General features: G+C 38.2%; 1 protein-coding gene across 1 annotated transcript in view; it reads left to right on the top strand.

Moving 5' to 3' along the window:
* The first annotated feature begins 569 nt into the window (after positions 1-569).
* The window catches only part of LOC138820461 (regulating synaptic membrane exocytosis protein 1-like), a 294074-nt gene continuing 272043 nt past the window's right edge, over positions 570-22600 (top strand). Inside the window, exon 1 of the mRNA XM_070012142.1 lies at positions 570-647. Within this exon, the coding sequence (XP_069868243.1) occupies positions 583-647 (65 nt within the window). The 5' untranslated portion in view covers positions 570-582. The remainder of the gene's footprint in view (positions 648-22600) is intronic.

The raw sequence follows: 22600 nt of genomic DNA, 5'->3' as shown, positions 1-22600 counted from the left end.
AGAAATATCTTTTCTTATTTTACATATACACCAACAGATATACATTTCATAGGTGCAAATTTCCTTCCAACTGTTATTTCTCTTTTGTAGGGAGGGGTTTTGAAACAGAGGATGTCTGGAGACTTGTTAGGGTCTGCTGTGTGGTGATTAACAGTGTGAAGCATGAGTCTATATCTTTTAGTAAAATAGCCAACACCATAGAATATGCTGGTTTATTTTTAATATATCAAACCCAACAGCGGTTCCTATTTTTAAGCTTTTAGATATCTTTACATGGTAAGGGCAAATCCTTCATTAGGTTTTCTGCTATGGGGAAAGTTGCTGACAATCATTTTACTGATACTTAAAGGAAATTCAAATGTGGAGGCCAGCACAGACTTTATTTGGGTCTAACTGAGTGGAAGCCAAGTCAGATATGCAACTCCATAGCCCTTTCTAGAACCTGAAGGTTAATACTGAAGGGGCTTGCAAAGATTTCCCCTTAGAGTGTGTTTTCAGTATGGTGTTTAATTTGTTCTACCCTGTCATAATTAATAGTGCGTTGTGCTGTCTATCATGCGCCCCAAGTGTGTTGTCAGGGACATGGCGAAGCCTGCTGCCTGCAAAACACCAAGAAATGCTGAAAGCCAGCCCCACCAACCTCCACCGTAAGGATGGCATTGGTTTTATTGACTGAAAATAAATGTACTCTCTTACACAGATCACTGGGTACAGATTGATTAATTCACATTGCATGTTGGAGTAGATACTCTGGCTTTTCTGGTATGTGCATACTAGAAAAGACTACTAATTAGATAAATTTATCTGGAAACATGAGCTCTGAATCAAGTGTTTTTATGAAATAATAATGCCATATTACAGGCTCCAAATAATTAGAGGCAAGGGAAACATAATCTTCGGGCTAAAGAATAGTAGCAGTTGTCATTATTTTTTCTTATTCATTTATTTTTGGTTTCAAAAGGCATGTGGGTTGGAGTATAAGACTTTAGGAAAGCGCTGAGTGTTCATGACTCACCTATAATCCTAGTTACTCAGGAAGTTGAACTCTGAGAATCAAGGTTCAAAGCCAGCCCAGACAGGAAAGTGTGTGAGACTCTTATCTCCAATTAACCACCAAAAAGCCAAAATTAAGGTGTGGCACTAATGAGGGGGGAGAAATAAGCTAAATGAATCTATAATACTGAGTTCACGCTCTAGTACCAACAGACACACACACACACACACACACACATACACACACACCAAAAATTTTAGTGAAGTAAAATCATTCTACAAATAAGATATTAAGAGAGGATGGGGTAGGGGTTGGGTAGGCAGGATGTATCAATAAAGGAATAACTTTTGTTATATTACTTATTACTTAAAGGTAATGGATAATTAAAAGAGTTTTATTTTTATTATTGCTTTCTTGGGTGTAGGTATGGCTGATTATTAAGTGATCAACCACAGGGCATAGAGAAGAAACAAATTATGTAAACACTAACTTCAAATATGGCATTTGATGAGATAAAATGTAAAGAGTATTGGCAGTCTGCAGAGTAAATTATTCATTCAGTTCTCTGAATATAGTGATGTTCTGTGTAGGAAAAGTTAAAATTTAAATGTCTCAGCAGCAACAGCAACAGCAATATTCTTAGCCTAAGCACTATAGCCATGTAGTTATGACTGGGAAAATGCTTTTTTCTAAGGCCTGTGGCAAAAGCTTTGGAAGAAATATGACCTTTTCTTTATTTTTAAAACTATCTTCTAGTAGTGGACAGAGAGATTTGATTTCAACATATCAGTTTCTGAGTACAATGCATCTTGATCATTGTCATCTCTTTGATCATTTTCCTGGTCTCCCCCAACCCCACCCATTCCTTCAGTTTTCCTAGTTCTGTTTTCATATGTGTACATTGAATACTATGATTGCATTTTCCCACTTGCTCTCTGCATTCTTTTGGCCTCTCCTCCACTTCACACCTCTTAAACCCAAGTTCCAGCTTCCTAGGATCAATTTTATTAAACAGTAAGGTGGTTGTTGAAAGGAGTAATACCATTTCTTCAGGGTGATTTTTCCACAGATTTCTTCAGCCATCTTAGAATTCTTTCATGTAAACCAAAATAAAGTGATACAGCAATAAAAGGGCTAGAAAGAAAAATTAAATTTTGGTGACTATTTTGCTATGACAATTTTCTATTAACAATGATAAAAATTAAATAAAAATCATTTTTTATCAGGAATATAATTTTATTCAGAAGATTGGTTGTGCTATTTTATTCCACTGAATATTTAGAGGGTTTCACATTTTATGTCAGAGCAAGGTGCATTTAAAACTCAAGAGTTCATAAATTTAATTTCTTTTCTATGACTTGTTTCCCATTTTGTTGATCATTGAATGCCTATGTTTGGTATATTACATACAGGAACAAATATTTTGAAGTTATTTAAACTTCAGCTATAACATTTAAAATGATATTCCAGAGGCTCGCTCAGTAGATGTGCTATAGATTTTTTCGATAACATATTTGAATACCATCTTCTACATTTAATTAATTATAGGATTTTCCAGGAAATAGTTTCAAGAACAGTGAAAGTGATTTATGATTGCATTGATAAAAGCAAAAAAATATGAAAGAAGGATTTTATATATCCTTTTCTATATTTTTTTCCTATAATTTTTGGCAATATTGGACTTTGAACCCAAGGCTTTGTACTTGCTGCTCAGGCACTGTAACATATGAGCCTTCTCTCAGGCCATTATTATCTTTATTTCTTTTGAGGTGTGGTGTCACTAGGTTGCCCTGGCTGGTGCTCCTCCTGCCTCAACTTTCTGAACAGCTGCGTCTTCAAGAACATTCCACCAAGCCTGAGATCAAATTCTGTAAATGATCTTATCTAAAACTATTTCCTATGCTAGAACTTTCCTTGATAATTCACAGAAAACCTAGGTCTTTCCTTCACATCTTCTGTTCTAGTAGTTAGAAAACTTCATTGGGATTAAAGTTATTTCTGAGAAAGCATTTTGGGGAACTAAGGTAGATTTTAAATTATTTCTATGCCATTTATTAAGTTTCAATGATATTTATTTTTCACTTTTTTATTTTGTGATGATGGGAATTGAACCCAGTGCCTATACACAGTACTTGCTTAAGCAAGTATGCTACCACTGAGCACCCCTCAAAACCCACTAAGTTCCATTTAAATTGGTCCCATTCATTCCAATTTCAGTGTTAAACTGGACTTTATTAGATAAACAGTGACAATTCTTATTTTTTCCAACCTGACCTTTTTTCCCTTCTTTCCTTATAAAAAAAAACATAAAACAAAAAACCTCAGACTTACAGTTGTGGAAATCTGTCATAACTAGGATAGAACCTAGTAAAACTTTCCTGGTGTCTCTTCTGAGTTTATTGGGGAAGAGACAACAGCAATAGGACCTTTGCCTTTTTCTTTATGATAGTTTTTTTGTTCCCTCTGTGCTCCTTGGATTAAAATAGTTCACTTCTCTGAAGGTGACTGAAAATATTTAGAGTCTAAATTTATTCCTTATTTCTGTTAATTTTGGTAGAGAGATATTTGTGAATTGAGCTGTCCATAAATGCATAAATGGCTTTCTAGTTAGATACAGAAAGAGCAATTTTAAAGTAGGGATTTTTAAAAGATGGGCTTTTAGCCTATAGGGAAATGCTTACAAGTTACAATTCACTACCTGTAAGTATATCCAAAAACAACAAGCACTAGTAAGTAGAAAGTGTTTGAAATTTTTTAATGAGATAGAATAGAAAATGTAAGTGGGTAAGATTAGTAACATATGACAGAATTTAGAATTCTGTATGTGATAAGTGGGTCAAATATAACATTTAATATATGTTACATTAAGTTATGTGAATTACACTAATGAATTTCAACTAAGATACTGGGATAGCCAGATTTGCATGATATTCATAAATGTGTCTATGTATGAAGTATCTGTTACATTATTTGACACAAGTAGGGAAAAATCGAGTATAGATGTGATGTTTGCAAAACCAGAGGCAATTAATTCAGCCAGCAGATTACTTCAATAGTCCAGTGATGTGATGGTCTTGATTTGGCATGATGGAAGTCCATGGAGACACTTCCAATGTGGGGTAAGAAGTGATACAGGTGATGCTTCATAGACAGTTTAACATGTTTGTAAGGAACATTTTTGAGGGGGAAGGGTGACACGGGAACTCCATGTTAATAGTTTGAGTGAAGGAGACCTTGATGAAGAAGTTAAAGATGTTAGTCGCATCAGGCAATATGTGCAATGGTTAAGTTCAGATTTTGACATAGTGGTTTGTGGTACTTGTAATGTATATAAAGGTGTAGATACAGCGAATATTTGAATCTATGAACCTGAAGCACTCATGAAATGGAGAAATAGGTGACATCATCAAATAGAAAAATAGCCTAGGGCCCTAGGTAATACCAGGGATTAAAGACTGGGACAAGGAAGGAGATCTTCTAACACAGCTGATGAAAACGGTGCTTTGTAAAGGTGAGGGCCAGAGTCAAGACAGTGTGGGATTCACAGGGGATTTCTACACTGTCAAAGAAAACAGAAAATCAATAAGTAACAGTTAAAAATATCCCATGGTTTTGATCATGTAGAGGCCATTGGTAGTATTTGCCATAAAAGGCTTACCAGATCAGCAGGTAGAAATGTTCTATTTTTGAGTGGCTTGAGGAAGAAATGAGAAGTCAGAGGAAAGAGAGGGTGCAAGTACTTGATGTTTTTATTTATAATGATTTGCTTTTGTTGTTGTTGTTGTTGTTGTTGTTTTAAAGAATCAGTATTGGGGATTGAAGTCAGGACCTTGCCCTTGCTAGGCGAGTGCTCTATCATTTGAGCAAGGCTCTCAGTCCTCTATTCCTTTACTTGGTTTTTCACATAAGGTCTCATGCTCTTTCCTGGGCCAGGCTCAGACCAGGACCCTCCCACCTCCACATGGGATTTCAGGTGTAGGTCACCATGATCAGTTTTATATATGACTTTTCAAGAAAATTTACTGAATACAGAGAGGTAGAGAATCTTGTAGATAGATGGAAATCAAAGTGACTGTATATATGTTGTTTGCTACATTCTATTATACAAATTGAAAATGAATACAAATATCAATATATTGCATATTTTTGATAACTACATATAAAAACAATCCGAAGAGTTCATTTTAGTTATCATTCAAGTTTCAGTCATTTTAAGCCCTCTGCATGATTAGTCATCATTAATGGAAACAACAAATATATTAAAATGTTCATGGAGTTCAAGAAGTGTAATTTTCTTGAATTTTTATTCCTCTAGTAAAAGATACATAGATAAATGAAATAGAATTCTTACTTATTCGGCTGGGAAGGTGGCTCAGTGGTAGAGCACTTGCCTTGCATGCATGAGGCCCTGAGTTCAATTCCTAAGCACCACATAAGCAAAAAAAAAAGCTGGAAGTGGTGCTGTGGCTCAAGTGCTAGAGTGCTATTCTTGAGCTGAAGAGCTGAGGGACAGCGCGCAGGCCCAGAGTTCAGGCCCCGCAACCCCCCCCCCCCACACACACACAAAAAAAAGAATTCTTACTTATCTTGCAGTTGCAAAAGGAAGAGATATGATTAAAAATTAGTGTAACATGATGAAAGGTGCTAATGTAGAATTATGTTTAAGAGAAAAAGTTATTCTGTAGGATTAGTTGGCCATGGAAGGATATTAAGAATCTGCAAAGATAATGTAATTTTTAAAGGATGAATCATTAGTGTTTATGCAACTTGTGGTGCAGTCTTGACTTTGATCTTGAACTCTCTCTGGACAGTTTCTATAAACTCTTCCTTTTCCTGGTGAGGCTCTGGGTTGGTAATCATGAATGTTTATAATATTCCTGCTATGGGTTACTTCATCCTAGTGGATCCTGGTGAACTGTGGCCAAATGTCCCTGTTACAGGAAACTAGCTTATACTGAGACATAGTTATGTTTCTTGCCTGACTTTTATCCAGTTCATTCCCATCAAAGCACTTGTATAGCCCTGTCTGGGAAGATAGTGAATTAGCGTGTATCATTCAGACAAGACAACACAACAAAAATCATAAACAATAGCAGCAGTGTGTCACTGATTACAGGGACAAGAGGAAGCCTGCCATCCAGGACCAGCAAGGAGTCACCTAGGACATGCATGATTATCTACTGGTAGGACACAAGAGAGAGTAACAGACTTGTAGACAAAAGCGCTCATTGGGATCCAGAGTGACATCAAAGCTGATTTCCTTTCAGGAGTTCTAATTGTCAGGTTTAGAGAAAACAAACATGAGCTCTATGGAGTCATGTTGTGATTGAGAAGTGGTCCCTATAGTCAGTGGACTAAGTCAAGTATCCTGTACCTAGCTGTTCCTCTTAATTCATGTACTATGCATGACACAACTTTATAATCACTAGAAATTACACCACATGTGTAACCAATCTTGTCACACAAGGCATTGACCACCTTCCCACAGAGCTTTATCATTCCTTACGCTAGCCTTGAGCTGCTGTGAATGCAGGACCCTGGCCATCACAACACCAGGGCCTTGAACAGGCTCACACACCAGGCCCTGCACATTCGCCATGACCCATTGCGCCTGGAAGACTTAGATGTGAATGGCAGACTGGTTAGACACTGGAAGTGTGCACAGGAATGGGTGCACAAAGGGGCTAAAAGGTCCATGATGAGCTGGTGCAAAGTATCTTTCAGCTGTGTATTGTATCATAAATGAAAGTAAGTTTCAGAGGCAAGCCTTCTCGAAAATATATTTAGCCATGTAATTTTATCACAATTATGATGCATTTTATTTTTAATTATTTTTAAATCATTTTTATTTTTATTCTGTTTTTATTTTTTCCTGTACAATAAGAGATATTCATTGTCAAGTGTGCAATTCTAGTTAATTCCACCTGTATTAGGCATGAATATCATTTTATTTTTCAAAATAAAATGTCTAACTAGAAAAAATGTTTTTGTCTTTTAGAATCAAATAGGTACATCCAGTAACTTGAAAACAGAGCATACTAGGAACACTGACATTTCCAAATCATGGTTATAATTAGGAAGTGACAGGATTTTAAAAAATGTGTGGCTTTTATAGTCGTCATTCCCTTTATGAGATTTGCTGGCTAATGCAAATCATTTTATGCCAATTCACAAAGTCTTCCAAGGCCCTTCTTTCTACCATAACAATAATGATAATATTCTGTTTAATTTTTCTGAGTGCTTAGAGTAGAAGATACTTTCTTCAGTACTTAGATATTAAAAGAGTTTGATTCTATATGAGAAAAACTGTGGTAATCATTTTTTGTTGGCTTCTGTGTGAGAGAGAGAAGAGAAAGAAAGAGAGAGCCAGAGAGCCAGAGAGAGAGAGACAAACAGAGAGACAGAGAGAGAGAGAGTATTTTGTGACTTGAACTCCAGGCCTCATGCTGTGACATTTTGCTTAAGGCTGGTGGTCAACCAAGGGTGGTGAAGCTATACTTCCACTTCTGTATTTTTTTTTTCTGGTTAATTGGAGATGAGAGTCTCATAGAAATGTCTGTTCAGGCTGGTTCAAGCCTCAATTTTCAGATGTCGGTCTCCTGAGTAGCTAGTATTACAGTCATAGTCATGAAATACTAGCACCAGCTTTGTAATAGTTTTTTTTTTTTTTTTAAATTTTTTTATTGTAGAGATACTATACAGAGGGTTACAGTTACATGAGTGAGGTAATGAGTACACTTCCACTTCCTCTTGAACATTGTTACCCCCTCCATTGTTTTCCCCCTACCATCCCCTCCCTCCCTCCCTTCCCCAAGGTTCTTTTTTTTTTTTTTTGATCGTGATTAAGTGATTACTTAATTTCCGGAAATTCACAGTATTGTGGAATAATGATGCTCATTTAAAGTCACAAGTTCATTCTAACTTTCCTGGAGCAAATTGTCTATCACAGTCTGTAATATATAACGGTGCTCATATGTTATATACCATATATGTGATCAGCAGCATGGGGATATTTAGTAGTGGTTCAACCAGATGAGTGGGAGTTCTTTGTTTCTTAAGTCCTGTTAGTTTTGTCATATCACCTAACATTTTGGATTCATCATCCACTTATCAGGGAGACCATGTACTGTTTGTCTCTTCGTTCTTGGCTTACCTCGCTCAACATGATTCCTCCTAGCTCCATCCATTTCCCTGCAAATGCCATTATTTTGTCATTTCTAATGGCTGCATAGTATTCCATTGTGTATAGATACCACAATTTTTGGATCCATTCATCTGTGGTGGGGCATCTAGGTTGTTTCCATATCCTAGCTATTGTGAACAGTGCTGCAATAAACATGGAGGTGCACGTGTCCTTGTATATTGGTTCCTGTTGTTCAGGGTAGATGCCTAGAAGTGGTATGACTGGGTCATAAGGGAGGTCAATCTTTAGCTTTCTAAGGACCCTCCAGACTGCTTTCCAAAGTGGTTGTATGAGTGTACATTCCCACCAGCAGTGTAATAGCGTTCCTCGTTCTCCACATCCCCTCCAGCATTTGTCGTTGGCTGATTTGTGGATGTGGGACATTCTGACTGGGGTAAGGTGGTATCTCAGGGTTGTCTTTATTTGCATTTCCTTCACCACCAGGGATGATGAACATTTCCTCATGTGTTTCTTTGCCATTTTTATTTCTTCATTTGAGAAGTCCCTCTTTAGTTCCCTTGCCCATTTAGTAATTGGTTTGTTGGGTTTGGGAGGGATTAGTTTCTTGAGTTCCCTGTATATACAGGATGTTAACCCCTTGTCTGATATATTGCTGGTAAATATTTTTTCCCAATTAGTTGGTTGTCTTTCTAGCTTGGTTGCGATAGCTTTATCTGTGCAGAAGCTTTTTATTTTAAGGTAGTCCCATTTGTCGAGTCTCTCTCCAATTTGTTGTGACCCTGGGACTCTGTTCAGGAAGTTCCTTCCTGTGCCTATTAGTTCAAGTGTCTCTCCTACTCTGTCCTGCAGTAGTTTCAGAGATTCAGGTTTAATGTTAAGGTCTTTAATCCATTTTGAGTTGATGTTGGTGCATGGTGATAGGCTGGGTCCACTTTTAGTTTTCTGCATGTGGCTGCCCAGTTTTCCCAGCACCAGCGGTTGAAGAGGCTGTGTTTCTTCCATTGTATGTCTTTGGCTCCTTTGTCGAATATCAGCTGGCTGTAGGCCTGTGGATTTATTTCTGGATCTTCTATTCTGTTCCATTGGTCTTCGGGTCTGTTTTTGTGCCAGTACCATGCTGTCTTTGTTATTATAGCTCTGTAGTAGAGTTTGAAGTTCGGCATGGATAGCCCTCCCATATTGTCTTTATCCCCTAGAATTGTTTTGGCTATTCTAGGTCTTTTGTTGTTCCATATGAATTTTTGGACTGTTTTCTGTATTTCAGAGATGTACGTCATTGGGATTTTAATAGGAATTGCGTTGAATTTGTATATTAGTTTTGGAAGTATTACCATCTTTACTATATTAAGTCGGCCTATCCAGGAGCATGGGAGGTCTTTCCATTTCCTAGTGTCTTCTGCAATTTCTTTCTTTAACTTTTTATAGTTCTCATTAAATAGTTCTTTTACATCTTTGGTTAGGTTAATTCCTAAATATTTTATTTTTCGGGAGGTTATTGTGAATGGGGTTGCTCCCTTTATTTCCCTCTCTTCCTGTACATTATCAGTGTATAGGAAGGCAACTGATTTTTGTGGGTTTATTTTGTATCCTGCTATTTTGCCAAAGTGATTTATGATTTCTAAGAGTTTGGGGATGGAGTTTTTGGGATCTTGGAGGTATAGTATCATGTCGTCTGCAAAAAGGGATAGTTTAACTTCTTCTTTTCCTATGCGGATCCCTTTAATGTCTTTTTCTTGCCTTATTGCCCTGGCTAAGGGTTCTAGGACTATATTGAAGAGGAGTGGAGACAGTGGGCATCCTTGCCTTGTTCCTGATTTTAGGAGAATTGGTTGTAGCTTTTCCCCATTAAGTATAATATTGGCTATTGGTCTGTCATAAATGGCTTTTATTGTTTTTAGAAATGTTCCTTCTATTCCTATTTTCTCCAGAGCTTTTAGCATGAATGAATGTTGAATTTTGTCAAAGGCCTTTTCTGCATCTGTAGCGATAATCATGTGATTCTTGACCTTGGCTCTGTTGATATGTTGGATTACATTTATTGACTTACGTATGTTAAACCATCCCTGTGTCTCTGGGATGAAGCCTACCTGGTCATAGTGAATTATTTTTTTTATGTGTTTCTGGATTCTGTTAGCTAGAATCTTGTTAAGGATCTTTGCATCTGTGTTCATCAAGGAGATTGGCCTGTAATTCTCCTTTTTGGTTGGGTCTTTGCCTGGTTTGGGGATGAGTGTGATATTGGCTTCGTAGAATGAGTTTGGGATAGCTCCTTCCTTCTCTGTTTCTCTGAAGAGCTTGAGGAGTATGGGTATTAGTTCTTGTTTGAAGGTCTTATAGAATTCTGCTGTGAATCCATCTGGTCCTGGGCTTTTTTTTGTTGGAAGACTTTTGATAGCTTCCTGTATCTCATTATAGGATATTGGCTTATTTAATTGGTTAACTTCTTCTTTGCTCAGTTTGGGCAACTTGTATTTCTCTAAAAATGCATCCATTTCTGCCCGATTTTCTTCCTTTAGAGAGTATAGCTTTTGAAAGTAGTCTGTTAGAATTGTTTGGATATCTTGGGTACGTGTGGTGATGTTTCCCGTGGCATCCCTAATCCTATTAATATGGGTTTCCTCTCTTCTTTTTTTAATTAATCTAGCCAATGGACCATCAATTTTGTTTATTTTTTCAAAGAACCAGCTTTTTGTTTGGTTTATTTTGGTTATGGTTTTCTGATTTTCTAATTGGTTAATCTCTGCTTTTAATTTGGTTATCTGGCTTCTTCTAGTAGCTTTAGGTCCCATTTTTTCCTGTTTTTCTAGCTGTTTTAATTGCAACATGAGATTATTTACTTGGTCTGTCTCCATTCTCTTGATGTGGGCACTGAGGGCAATAAATTTGCCCCTCAGGACTGCTTTTGCTGTGTCCCACAAGTTTCTTTGTGAGGTGTTTTCATTTTCATTGAGTTGTAGGAAATGCTTTATTTCTTCTCTGATCTCTTCTGTTATCCAGGCATTGTTAAGGAGTGTGCTGTTCAATTTCCATGTATTGGAGAAATTTCTGCGGTATGCTTTGTTATTGAGAGCTAGCTTGATTCCACTGTGGTCAGATAGGATACAGGGGATTATGTCGATCCCTTTGTATTTGCTTAAGTTCCTTGCATGAACTATGATATGGTCTATTTTGGAGAAAGTTCCGTGAGCTGCTGAGAAGAATGTGTACTGTGTTGTTTTAGGGTGAAATACTCGGTAGATGTCAGTTAATTCCGCTTGCAGTATGGCCTCTCTTAATTCGGTAGCTTCTTTGCCAATCCTCTGGTTGGTAGACCTGTCCTTTGGTGAGAGTGGTGTGTTAAAGTCTCCTAGTATTATCGTATTGGGATCTATTTTATTCTGTAAGTTTGAGAGCATTTGTTTGACATATCTGGGTGCACCAATATTTGGGGCATATAAGTTGATGATGGTTATATCCTCCTCTTGGATTGTTCCCTTTATTAATATGTAGTGTCCGTCCTTGTCTTTCTGTACTGATTTTAATGAAAAGTTTATTTTGTCAGATATCAGGATAGCTACACCTGCTTTCTTACTGGGGGCGTTTGATTGGTAGATCCTTTTCCACCCCTTCACTCTGAGTTTGTTTGTATGTTTGGCTGAGAGGTGGGTCTCCTGAAGGCAACAGATGGATGGGTCTTGTTTTCTTATCCAGTCCTCAGTTCGTTTTCTTTTAATTGGCGAATTCAGCCCATTTATATTAAGAGAAAGTATAGAGAGATGCATTGTTGTCCCTGCCATTCCGTTTTCCTAAGTTTTTCTTTTTTCCTTTCCTCCTGTGCTTGCTCAGTTAGACTTTGAGTAACGCCTGTTTGGGGCAGGCCCCAGTTCCTGGCTGCTTTCTTCAGGTTGTGTCCCCCCTCTTAGAATTCTTTGTAATGCTGGCTTAATGTTTATGTATTCATTTAGTTTTTCTTTGCTATTAAAAGTTTTCAGTTCTCCATCAAATGTGAATGCTAGCTTTGCCGGGTAGATCAGTCTGGGTTGGCAGTTATTGGCTCTCAGGGCTCGTATGGTGCTTTCCCAGGCTTTTCTTGCATTCATTGTTTGTGTGGAGAGATCTGCAGTAATTCTTATTTTTTTCCCATTGTAGTATAGCTCCTTCTTCATTTTTGCTGCATGCAGGATTGTTTCCTTATTATTCAGATCTATCATTTTTACTATAATGTGTCTAGAAGTGTTTCTCCTGGGGTCTTGCTTGTTGGGTGTTCGATAAGCTTTTGTGATGTAGTTAAGATGGTCATTTTTGAGGTGGGGAAAATTTTCATTGATTATATTGTTAAATAGGTGGTGTAATAGTTTTATATAATAATTAAGTTCCATGGAACTTGACTAGTCCTTAACTCTTTTCATGAATTAGTCCTGACTCAGTCTTAACAAAATGATATTTTCCATAGGGAATAAAAGAGTTTTCTTTTTAAAAACGATGTCCTGAAGAAACTATGCATAGATTATTGGCCGAGTTTATTTCTTGGCAGCTTCTCTTCACATTAGTGATGTGAACATTTGACCTGCCCATGGAAGACAATGCCTGTACCCTATTGGCATCTGTAGGGCCTTCTTTGCTGCCATGGATACCCCAGCAGGACAGAGGCAGGTCCAGGTCTAGGATTCAGGTACCTGGATGATTCAAATGTGCAGATGGCTTGCAGTATAATTGCTATCTGCTTTGAATGTACCTCTTAAGGTTGATGTGTTGGAAACCTGATCACTAATTCTCTAATTTATGCTATGGTATTTTTCAAGTGAAATCTTTGAGAGATATTTAAAACTAGATACGATCATGAAAGGGGTCCTTCCTTCATGACTTGAGTAGCTTTATAAGAAGAGGAAAAGAGAAGTGAAAGCTCATTTTGGACTGCACAATAACCTCCACCATGTTTCAATGGAGCACAAAGGCTCCCAGCAGATGGCGGGGGAGGGGGGTATTTGTAGGATTATGCTCCCAAACTTCTCATTCAGCCCAATAAACTTCAATTATTTTCTCCTTCCTTCCTTCCTTCCTTCCTTCCTTCCTTCCTTCCTTCCTTCCCTTCCCTTCTCTTCCCTTCCCTTCCGTTCCATTCCCCCTCTCCTCTCCCTTCTCCCCTCCCCTCCCCTCCCCCCCCCCCCCTCTCTCTGTCTCTCTCTCTCTCTGTCTCTCTTCTTTCTTTGTTATGTTGCTGCTGCTGGGGTTGAGACTCAGGGCTTTGCATTGTCACTTGGCTTTTCTACCACTTGAGCCACACTTCTGGATTCTTTTAACTGGTTAATTGAAGATAAGAGTTTCATATCTCAGTTTCCTGAGAAGCTAGGATTACAGGGTAAGCTACTAGTGCCTGGTTAGACTTTTGTTCTTTTTGCATTATAAGATAAAGAGAGAGAGAGAGAGAGAGAGAGAGAGAGAGAGAGAGAGAGAGAGAGAGAGAGAGAGAGAGAGACAAATTATATATATAGTGTATTTTATTTTTGGGTTTCAGTGGTTTTGTTATAAAATAGAAAGATTTATAAATTAGAAAGTAAACTAAGACATAAGCAAAGGAAAGAATTTTACAGTCTTCATGGAATAATGGGAAAATCTCAGCTTTAAGGTTCTTTTGTATTTCAGATCCTTACTTTTTGCCTAGTTTTTTTTTTAATTTTAATTTTTTTTTAATTGTGAAAATACTGTACAGAGGGGTTACAATTACATGGGCAAGATAATGAGTACATTTCTTATCAAGCATTGTAGCCTCCTCCTTTGTTTACCCTCCCCATCCCTTCACATCCTCCTACCTCCCCACCCAATCCTCCCCCCCCAAGTTGTAAAGTTCATTTTCGACATGACAACTTGTACTTCTCATTGTTGCAACAGGTCTACCTGTATCCTTATTTAAATGACTTGTTTTTCCCCTTCCCTTCCACAAATTATACCGACATCAAATACAGTGAAAGCAGAGGTTATACTGTGGGAGAGGGACATACAAAGCAACAAAGAAATAATCTTATAATTGTGTTAGAAACAAATGCATGAAAGAAAAAAAACATTTAAAATACATATCTTAGGGTTCATTTTCCTAACATCACCTTATCTGACCTTTTCTGCTTGACTCATACATATACTAGATATTGCAAATAAGGAAAATCATAGGACCTATGTTTCTTTGGGCTTGGCTTACTTCACTTAATATAATTTTTTCCAAACCTTTCCATTTCCTAACAAATGGGGCAATGTCATTCTTTCTGATGGAGGCATAGAATTCCATTGTGTATATATACCACATTTTCTTGATCCATTCATCTACTGAGGGGCATCTGGGTTGGTTCCATATCTTAGCTATGGTATATAATGCTGCAATAAACATAGTTGTGCTGGTAGCTTTAGTGTGGTCTTGTTTGTAAACATTTGGGTAAATGCCCAAAAGTGGGACTGCTGGGTCATAGGGGAGGAACCTCCATACTACTTTCCAAAGTGGTTGAACAAGTTTACACTCCCACCAACAATGAAGTAAGGTTCCCTTCTGTCCACATCCCCTCCAGCATCTGTTGTTATTAGAGTTCTTGATTTTTGCCATTCTAACTGGGGTGAGGTGGTATCTCAATGTTGTTTTGATTTGCATTTCTTTTATGGCTAGGGAGGTTGAGCATTTCTTCATGAGTCTATTGGCCATCCTTCTTTCTTCTTCAGAGAAGTTTCTCTTTAAGTCTTTAGCCCACTTATTTATTGGGCAGTTGTTTCTTTGAGGATTTGTTGTTGGGGGATTTCATTTTTTGAGTTCCAGGTATATTTTAGATAATGAGACCCTTCTCCGTTGTATGGCTAGTGAAGATTTTCTCCCAATCCGTGGGCTTTCTATTGATCTTGCTGGCTATGTCCTTTGCCATCCAGAAGCTCTGCAACTTCATGCAATCCCATTTGTCCAATCTTTGTTTGATTTGTTGTGTTTCCGGGTCTCTATTAAGAAAATTTCGGTCTGCGCCAAGGAGACCTAGGGTTTCTCCTGTTCCATCCTGTAATGTTTTCAGAGTGTCTGCTTTGACTCCGAGGTCTTTGATCCATTTGGAGTTGATTCTGGTGCAGGGTGATATATAAGGATCTAGCTTTAGTTTTCTACAAGTAGTTAACTAATTTTGCAAGCTGAAGAGGCTGTCTTTCTTCCATTCTATTTTTTTAGCTCCCTTATCAAAGATTAGATGGCTATAGGTCTGTAGGTTCATTTCTGGGTTTTCAATTCTATTCCATTGGTCCTGAGGTCTGTTCTTATGCCAGTACCAAGCTGTTTTGATTACTATGGCTTTATAGAAGAGTTTGAAATTTGGTATTGATATTCCTCCAGCAGTGTTCTTTCCATTGAGGAGCGTTTTTGCTATTCAGGGTCTTTTTATTGTTCCATATGAATTTTTGGATTGCCTCTTCTATTTCCTTGAAGAATGAGGTTGGAATTTTGATAGGTATCGCATTGAATTTGTAGATAGCCTTGGGAAGTATTGCCATTTTCACCATGTTAATCCTTCCAATCCAGGAGCATGGGAGTTTTTCCCATTTTCTAAGTTCTGTTTTGATTTCCTTTTTCAAGTTTTTAAAGTTTTCATCAAAGAGGTCCTTAACTTCTTTGGTTAAGTTAATTCCTAGGTATTTTATTTTTTGTGGGGCTATTACAAATGGAGTTGCTTTCCTAATTTCAGCCACACTTTTCTCATTGTTGGCATACAGAAAAGCCATTGATTTTTGAGGGTTAATTTTATACCCTGCTACTTTGCCAAAGTTTTGAATCAGCTTGAGTAATTTGGGAGTGGAGTCTATGGTATTCTTTAAATACAAGATCATGTCGTCTGCAAAGAGGGAGAGTTTTATTTCTTCTTTCCCTATTTGGATCCCCTTTATGTCTGCATCTTGTCTTATTGCTGTAGCTATTTTATCATCTTAAATTTTAAATTTTTATCTAGATAAGGCTAGTGTTATTGCTTTTTACCTCATTGAAATTTTTGAGGAGGGAATGAGGCAATATATATGAGAGAGTTGTGTATAAAAATTATATAAATTGTATAAAAATTGAAGCTTATTTATAGGTTATATATATTTTCTTTCCCAAAAGGAAAAATATAGTGGCCATCTTATGATTGAAAGTTATTGAGCCTCAGGCATTAGCCTGATCACTCTGTGAATCAGTGCTATTCCCTCTGTTCATCTACAGGGTCATGTGTTTAGAATGCAAACAGTCCGCTTACCAATCAAGTAGATGGTTATGCAATACAACTATGAACCAAATTTATTGCCAAAGGAGAATTTGTATCCACTGGCTACTTCTGCACTGGTAATCAAGGAAAGTATTAATAAAAGGAAAAGATTAACCCAAGTATGTTAGTGTATGCCTGCCAAGTTATCAGGAGGCTGAGATTTCAAGACTGCAGTTTGAAGGCAGCCTGGGATGGAAACTCCTTAAGACTCTTATTTTCAGTTAACCACCTAAAATCCAGAAGTGGAGCTGACTCAAGTGGTAGAGAACCAGCTTTGAGTGAAAAAGCTGAGGGACAATGCCCAGACCCTGAATTTAAGTCCCAGTATGGGCACAAGAACAAAAAAGTGGAAAGAAGGTAGGAAGGAAGGAAGGCAGGTAGGAAGGAAGGAAGGAAGGAAGGATGGAAGGGAGGGAGGGAGGGAGGGAGGGAGGGAGGGAGGGAGGGAGGGAGGGAGGGGGGAGGAAAAGAAAAGAGAAAGAAAGAGAAAGAGAGGGGAAAAAGGAAAAGATCGGTTCCCGAAGCTTGGACTAAGTATTCAAGTTATTAATGTTTATTTACTTTAAATGATAGTAGTAGATGAATATACTCTTCCATTATTGATATAACAACATTCAGCATTGAAAAGCATCTGGACCATCTTCCATGATTCAAGATAGCTATACTACTAATACATAACTGAGGCCATAGGGTCGACACATGTAAGGGATGCCAGATTAAAGTTGAACTTTCACAGGTTCTGTACCTGTTAGTCACTTGATTTTCCTCATTCTCAGATAATAGCTGGAGATAAATGTGGTACAGACTTTGACATTCATTCTTTTTTTTCTCATTCAGTATTAGAGACATAAGCCGTAAAGCAGATGTGATTTAGTCAAGCTGAGCAAAGTGTACAGGTTAATGTAATAAGTTTATGATATTCTTAGCATACTATATATTCTATTATATTTACTGGCTGATGTTTTACTCTGATGAAGTCTATGTTTTGAATACAAGCTATGTCCCAAATACTGTACTAAATTAGAAAATGAGGAAAGAAAATAAAGTATAGGGTCTGATTTCAAGAATTTATGATGTGGAGTTCCGGGAAGATGGCGGAGGAGAAGCTGGAATCTGAACAAGCTCTCGCATAGAAAGGAGTTTTAGAGTTCCAGTGAACAGTCCTAAGCCAGAGAATCACACCAAGTGTGTCATCACAGGACAGAGAGTTAGACAAGAGAGGGGAAGCCAAGGAAACGCAGCAGCTGCCGCTCCGGCGGCGGGGCCGCGGCGGCGGCGACCGGAGACATACCTGAGACATCGAGAGTCGGGGACGAAGGAGCCAGACGCAGCGGACGAGCGGATTCTACTCAACACCAACAAGAACCGACAAGGAGCGAACATCTTCATCCTGCTGTTTGCAGACCAGAGACTACCCAGGATCCAAGACTCGGCGTGAGTACAAGCCCGACATCCTCACTCCTCAGGGAGCAGAGGAGGGAAGGCCACCCCTCCCCCCCCAGCACCGGTGATCTCCATCTTGGATACCTACAAAGTTCGGAGGAGCTGCTAGCTCCAGCTCAGGCCTTGGAATAAAATGAGTCATTTAGCAGGTCACAAGAACTTAACGGCGAAGTGACCTGCCAGACTCAGCTCCATCCAGGGAAAAGCCACCCAGCTCAGGCGCCAGCCATCGGAGTGCCTTACTTCACTGGGTAACCAGAGCCAGAGGCTGCCCCTCCCTCTAGCAGCCTCAACAATCAATTGAAAAACAGAAACCCTGAGAATGGCTCCAGGCTGGGCGCTGTGAGCTTTATCACAAAATAGCCCCAGGGAAAAGCTACTGTTTATTGAAAGGCCTCAACTCTACCCAGAACCTAGCCTCATCACCACATCCCCCTCTTTTGTGACTCTCAAAGCAGACCACCCTCCCAGAAAACTAACCTGGGAGGGGGATCTCAAAATCTTGGGTAAAGCAGAGCATTTTTCTGCCTCTTCCAACCAACCGACTTAAGAAACCAATCAAGCCACAGGACCTCAAGCTGACCAGAGACTCCAACAAGAGACTGGTTGCAGACAAAAGGGAGATACAGGATTCTTCCCACTCCCCCCCCCAAAAAAAAAAAATCAAAAGACTTTTTTTTTCTTTTTTTTTTTTTCTTTTTTTTCTTTTTCTTTTTTTTTTCTTTTTTTCTTCTTCTTCTTTTTTTTTTTGCTTGTTTTTTGTTTTTTGTTACCTTATATATATATATATATATATATATATATAAATTTTTTTCCCTTCTAAAACTTTTATTAATCTTTAATTTTTGCCTCTTCTGAAAAAATAATTGTTTTCCAGTAATCTTTTTTTTTTCTCATCTTATAATTTTTATTTTAGGAATACGTGAATAAGAGTTTTCCTTTCTTTTCTTGTCTTCTTTCTCTTTTTCTTTCTTTCTTAATTATCTTTTTGTTTTTTATCTAGCTCTACTGAACTTCTGATCTTTTCTTCTCCCGTTCCCATCCTTAAAGCTTTTCACATCTCCTCTATGTCCCTCCCCTTCTCTGAACATATTCACATTCCACTCTAAATAGACGGTCTTTTAACCTCTATAATAACATTAATTTTTACATTTCTATTCTTTTTCTGGTCTCTCTTTATTCCCCTTTCCGTCTCTTCTTTTTCTCTCTCTCTCTACTTGCATCCTACCCAACTCATTTCCTGCACTGTGATTAGGACATAGTTAACTCTCCCTGTGCCTCCCCACACCAATCTACTCCTATTTTTTACCCACATCTCTCCCTAATCCTAATAATTTCTGGTTTTCCAAATTCTTTTCTGCGGTTCGAAGTCCTTTAACATATAGTCGTTTGATGTTGAATAGATGTATCTGTTGAACTAGATTGTATCTGTAGACTATTGACTGTACAAATGCAAACTTTGGTTGATGGTTGCCTTAAGATAGTGTTCTAGCACAAAACTGGTGCAATCTTTATCTCAAATGGGCCGAGTAAGCCGGAAAAACACAAGAAAAATGGCAAATTCGGGTATCTCAATTCCCAACCTTGATAATCAGGGATTAGAACAGATAAAGAATAATCCAGAGGAGAGTTCCCAAATAGCTCTACAAACACTACTAGCAAACATGATAAATGAGAAGTTTGACAATGTACAAAGGACTCTGTATGAGCGTGATAGGGAGAGAGAGGAGGCATCCCAGAAGTTTATACAGGAATATCATAAGCGTGAGGAAGCTTCTCAAAAACTGATACAGGATTTGCGTGAACAACTTGAGAATACTCAAAGAGAAAGGGAGGAATGGCGTGAGCAGGCAGAGAACACGCAAAGAGAACTGCAGGAATCCCACAGAAGGGAGGAAAGTAATCAAAGAGTAATTCACGAATTAAGAGACCAGGTAGAGAATACACAAAGATCACTAAAGACATTCATGGAATCCATTAACAAAGAGCTGAAGGAAGTCAGGGAGACCACAAAGGGAATGCTGAATGGAACCCAACAGAAGGAATGGGAGTCCAAAGAAACCATAACCAATCAACTAAGTGATTTGAGAACAAACACTGAACACCAAATTAAGGAAGTAAAGAAAATCATACAAGACCTAAAACAGAGCTTCAACAAAGAACTTGAAACCATCAAAGCTGACCAATTAGAAGGAAAAGAGATAAAAAACAAAGTAGAGAGTCTTGACAGCAGGTTAGACCATACAGAAGATCGAATCTCAGGGATTGAAGACAGCCTAGATATTATAGAGAAAGAACATACAACCATCCAAGACAAGTCCAAGAAATATGATAGGTCTATCCAACACCTGGAAGACACCATCAGAAGGGCCAATCTAAGGATAATGGGTGTAGAGGAGCACCTAGAAACAGAAGTTAATGGTCTAGGAAATTTGTTTAACAGGATCCTAGCAGAGAACTTCCCAAACATACAAAAAGATAGGCCTATTCAGATACAAGAAGCTTTTAGAACCCCAAATAGACCAGACCAGAATAGGACATCTCACCGTCACATTATAATCCACACAGGATCAACCCAGACCAAGGAAAAGATCCTTAAAGCTGTCAAGGAGAAAAGGTGAATCACCTATAAAGGGAAACCAATTAGAATTACCTCAGATTTCTCAGCAGAGACAATCAAAGCAAGAAGAGCCTGGAATGACATATGCCATGCCCTAAAAACAAACAACTATCAACCAAGAATACTGTACCCAGCTAAACTCTCCTTCATAACTGAAGGCCAAATAAAAACCTTCCATAGCAAAGAAAAATTGAAACAATACATCTCCACCAAACCAGCCCTGCAAAAGATTCTTAAAGATGTCCTACACATAGAAAACCAACAAGAACGCAACAAAGGCCAAGAAACTGCACCCAAACTGAGAATCCAAGAACCTTAGGAAGAACCCAGTTTTCACAGCCCCCAAGAAGGTGGATAACATGGCAGGAACCCCCAAATACCTCTCAGTCCTATCTCTTAACGTTAACGGACTGAACTCTCCAATTAAGCGACATAGACTGTCTAGTTGGATTAAAAAACAAGACCCCTCTATCAGCTGCCTGCAGGAGTCACATCTTGCCCATAAAAACAAACATATTTTCAAAGTTAAAGGCTGGAACAAAATCTACCAAGCAAACGGCCCTCATAAACAGGCGGGAGTTGCAATCCTAATATCAGATAAAATAGACTTCAAACTAAAATTCGTGAGAAGAGATAAAGAAGGTCACTACATACTAATTAAAGGATCTCTCCTTCAGGAGGATATTACAATTCTAAATATCTATTCGCCAAACAATGGAGCACCCAAATTTATCAAAGAAACACTACTTTCCCTCAAATCCCATATAGATCCAAAGACATTAATTGTTGGGGATTTTAACACACCACTCTCCCCACTAGATAGATCAACTCGGCAAAAACTCAACAGAGAAACCGCAGATCTAAACAGCTGCATAGATCAACTAGACTTAACAGACATTTACCGAACATTTCACCCAGCAGCAACAGAATACACGTTCTTTTCAGCAGCACATGGAACGTTTTCTAAAATAGACCACATTTTAGGCCACAAAGCAAACTTGTCTAAATTCAGAAACATTGAAGTTATACCTTGCATTCTCTCTGACCACAAGGGAATAAAATTAGATCTCAACACCAAAAGCCACCAAAGAAAGTCCGGTATCACATGGAGGCTGAACAACACACTGCTGAATCATGAGTGGGTCATGGAAGAGATTAGAAAGGAAATTCAAATGTTCATGCTATTCAACAAAAATGAACACACAAATTACCAGCTCCTCTGGGACACAGCAAAGGCAGTACTCAGAGGCAAGTTTATAGCTCTGAGCTCCTACATCAACAAATTGTAGAGATCGGAAACTAACAATTTAATGACACATCTAAACCTCCTTGAAAAAGAGCAGCAAGATAAACCCCAATCCAGTAGATGGAAAGAAATAATCAAAATTAAATCAGAATTAAATGAATTAGAATCCAAAAAAACTATAGAAAGAATCAACAAAACAAAGAGTTGGTTCTTCGAAAAACTTAACAAAATTGACAGACCCTTAGCAAACCTTATCAGAAAAAGGAGAGAACACACCCAAATTAATAAACTCAGAGATGAGAATGGAAACATCACCACGGAAACAACCAAGATTCAGAACATTATAAGGGGATACTTCTCAAAACTTTATGCTAATAAGTTTGAGAACTTGACAGAAATGGACCTTTTCCTAGCAAATATTGACATGCCAAAACTAAACCAAGATGAGTTAAACCAGCTTAACAGGGCCATATCAAGCATTGAAATAGAAACAGCAATAAGAGACCTCCCAGCTAAGAAAAGTCCAGGACCAGATGGTTTTACAGCGGAATTTTACAAGGCCTTCAAAGCAAAGCTCACACCAATACTCCTCCAACTCTTCAATGAAATTGAAAGAGAAAGCTCACTACCCAACACATTCTATGAAGCCATCATAACCCTCATCCCAAAACCAGGCAGGGACTCATCAAAGAAAGAGAACTATAGACCCATTTCTTTGATGAACATTGATGCAAAACTTCTCAACAAAATTTTGGCCAATCGACTTCAACAATTCATCCAAGAAATCATACACCATGATCAAACAGGATTCATTTCCGGGATGCAAAGCTGGTTCAATATACGCAAATCAATTAATATTATTCATCACATCAACAGGAGCAAGAATAAGAACCACATGGTTATCTCAATAGATGCAGAAAAA

This window comes from Dipodomys merriami, unplaced genomic scaffold, assembly GCF_024711535.1.
Source record: "Dipodomys merriami isolate MVZ:Mamm:240054 unplaced genomic scaffold, mDipMer1.0.p SCAF_89, whole genome shotgun sequence".
Taxonomy (NCBI): domain Eukaryota; kingdom Metazoa; phylum Chordata; class Mammalia; order Rodentia; family Heteromyidae; genus Dipodomys; species Dipodomys merriami.
The sequence above is the reverse complement of the archived record's forward strand: the minus strand, read 5'-3'. Positions and strand labels throughout refer to the sequence as shown.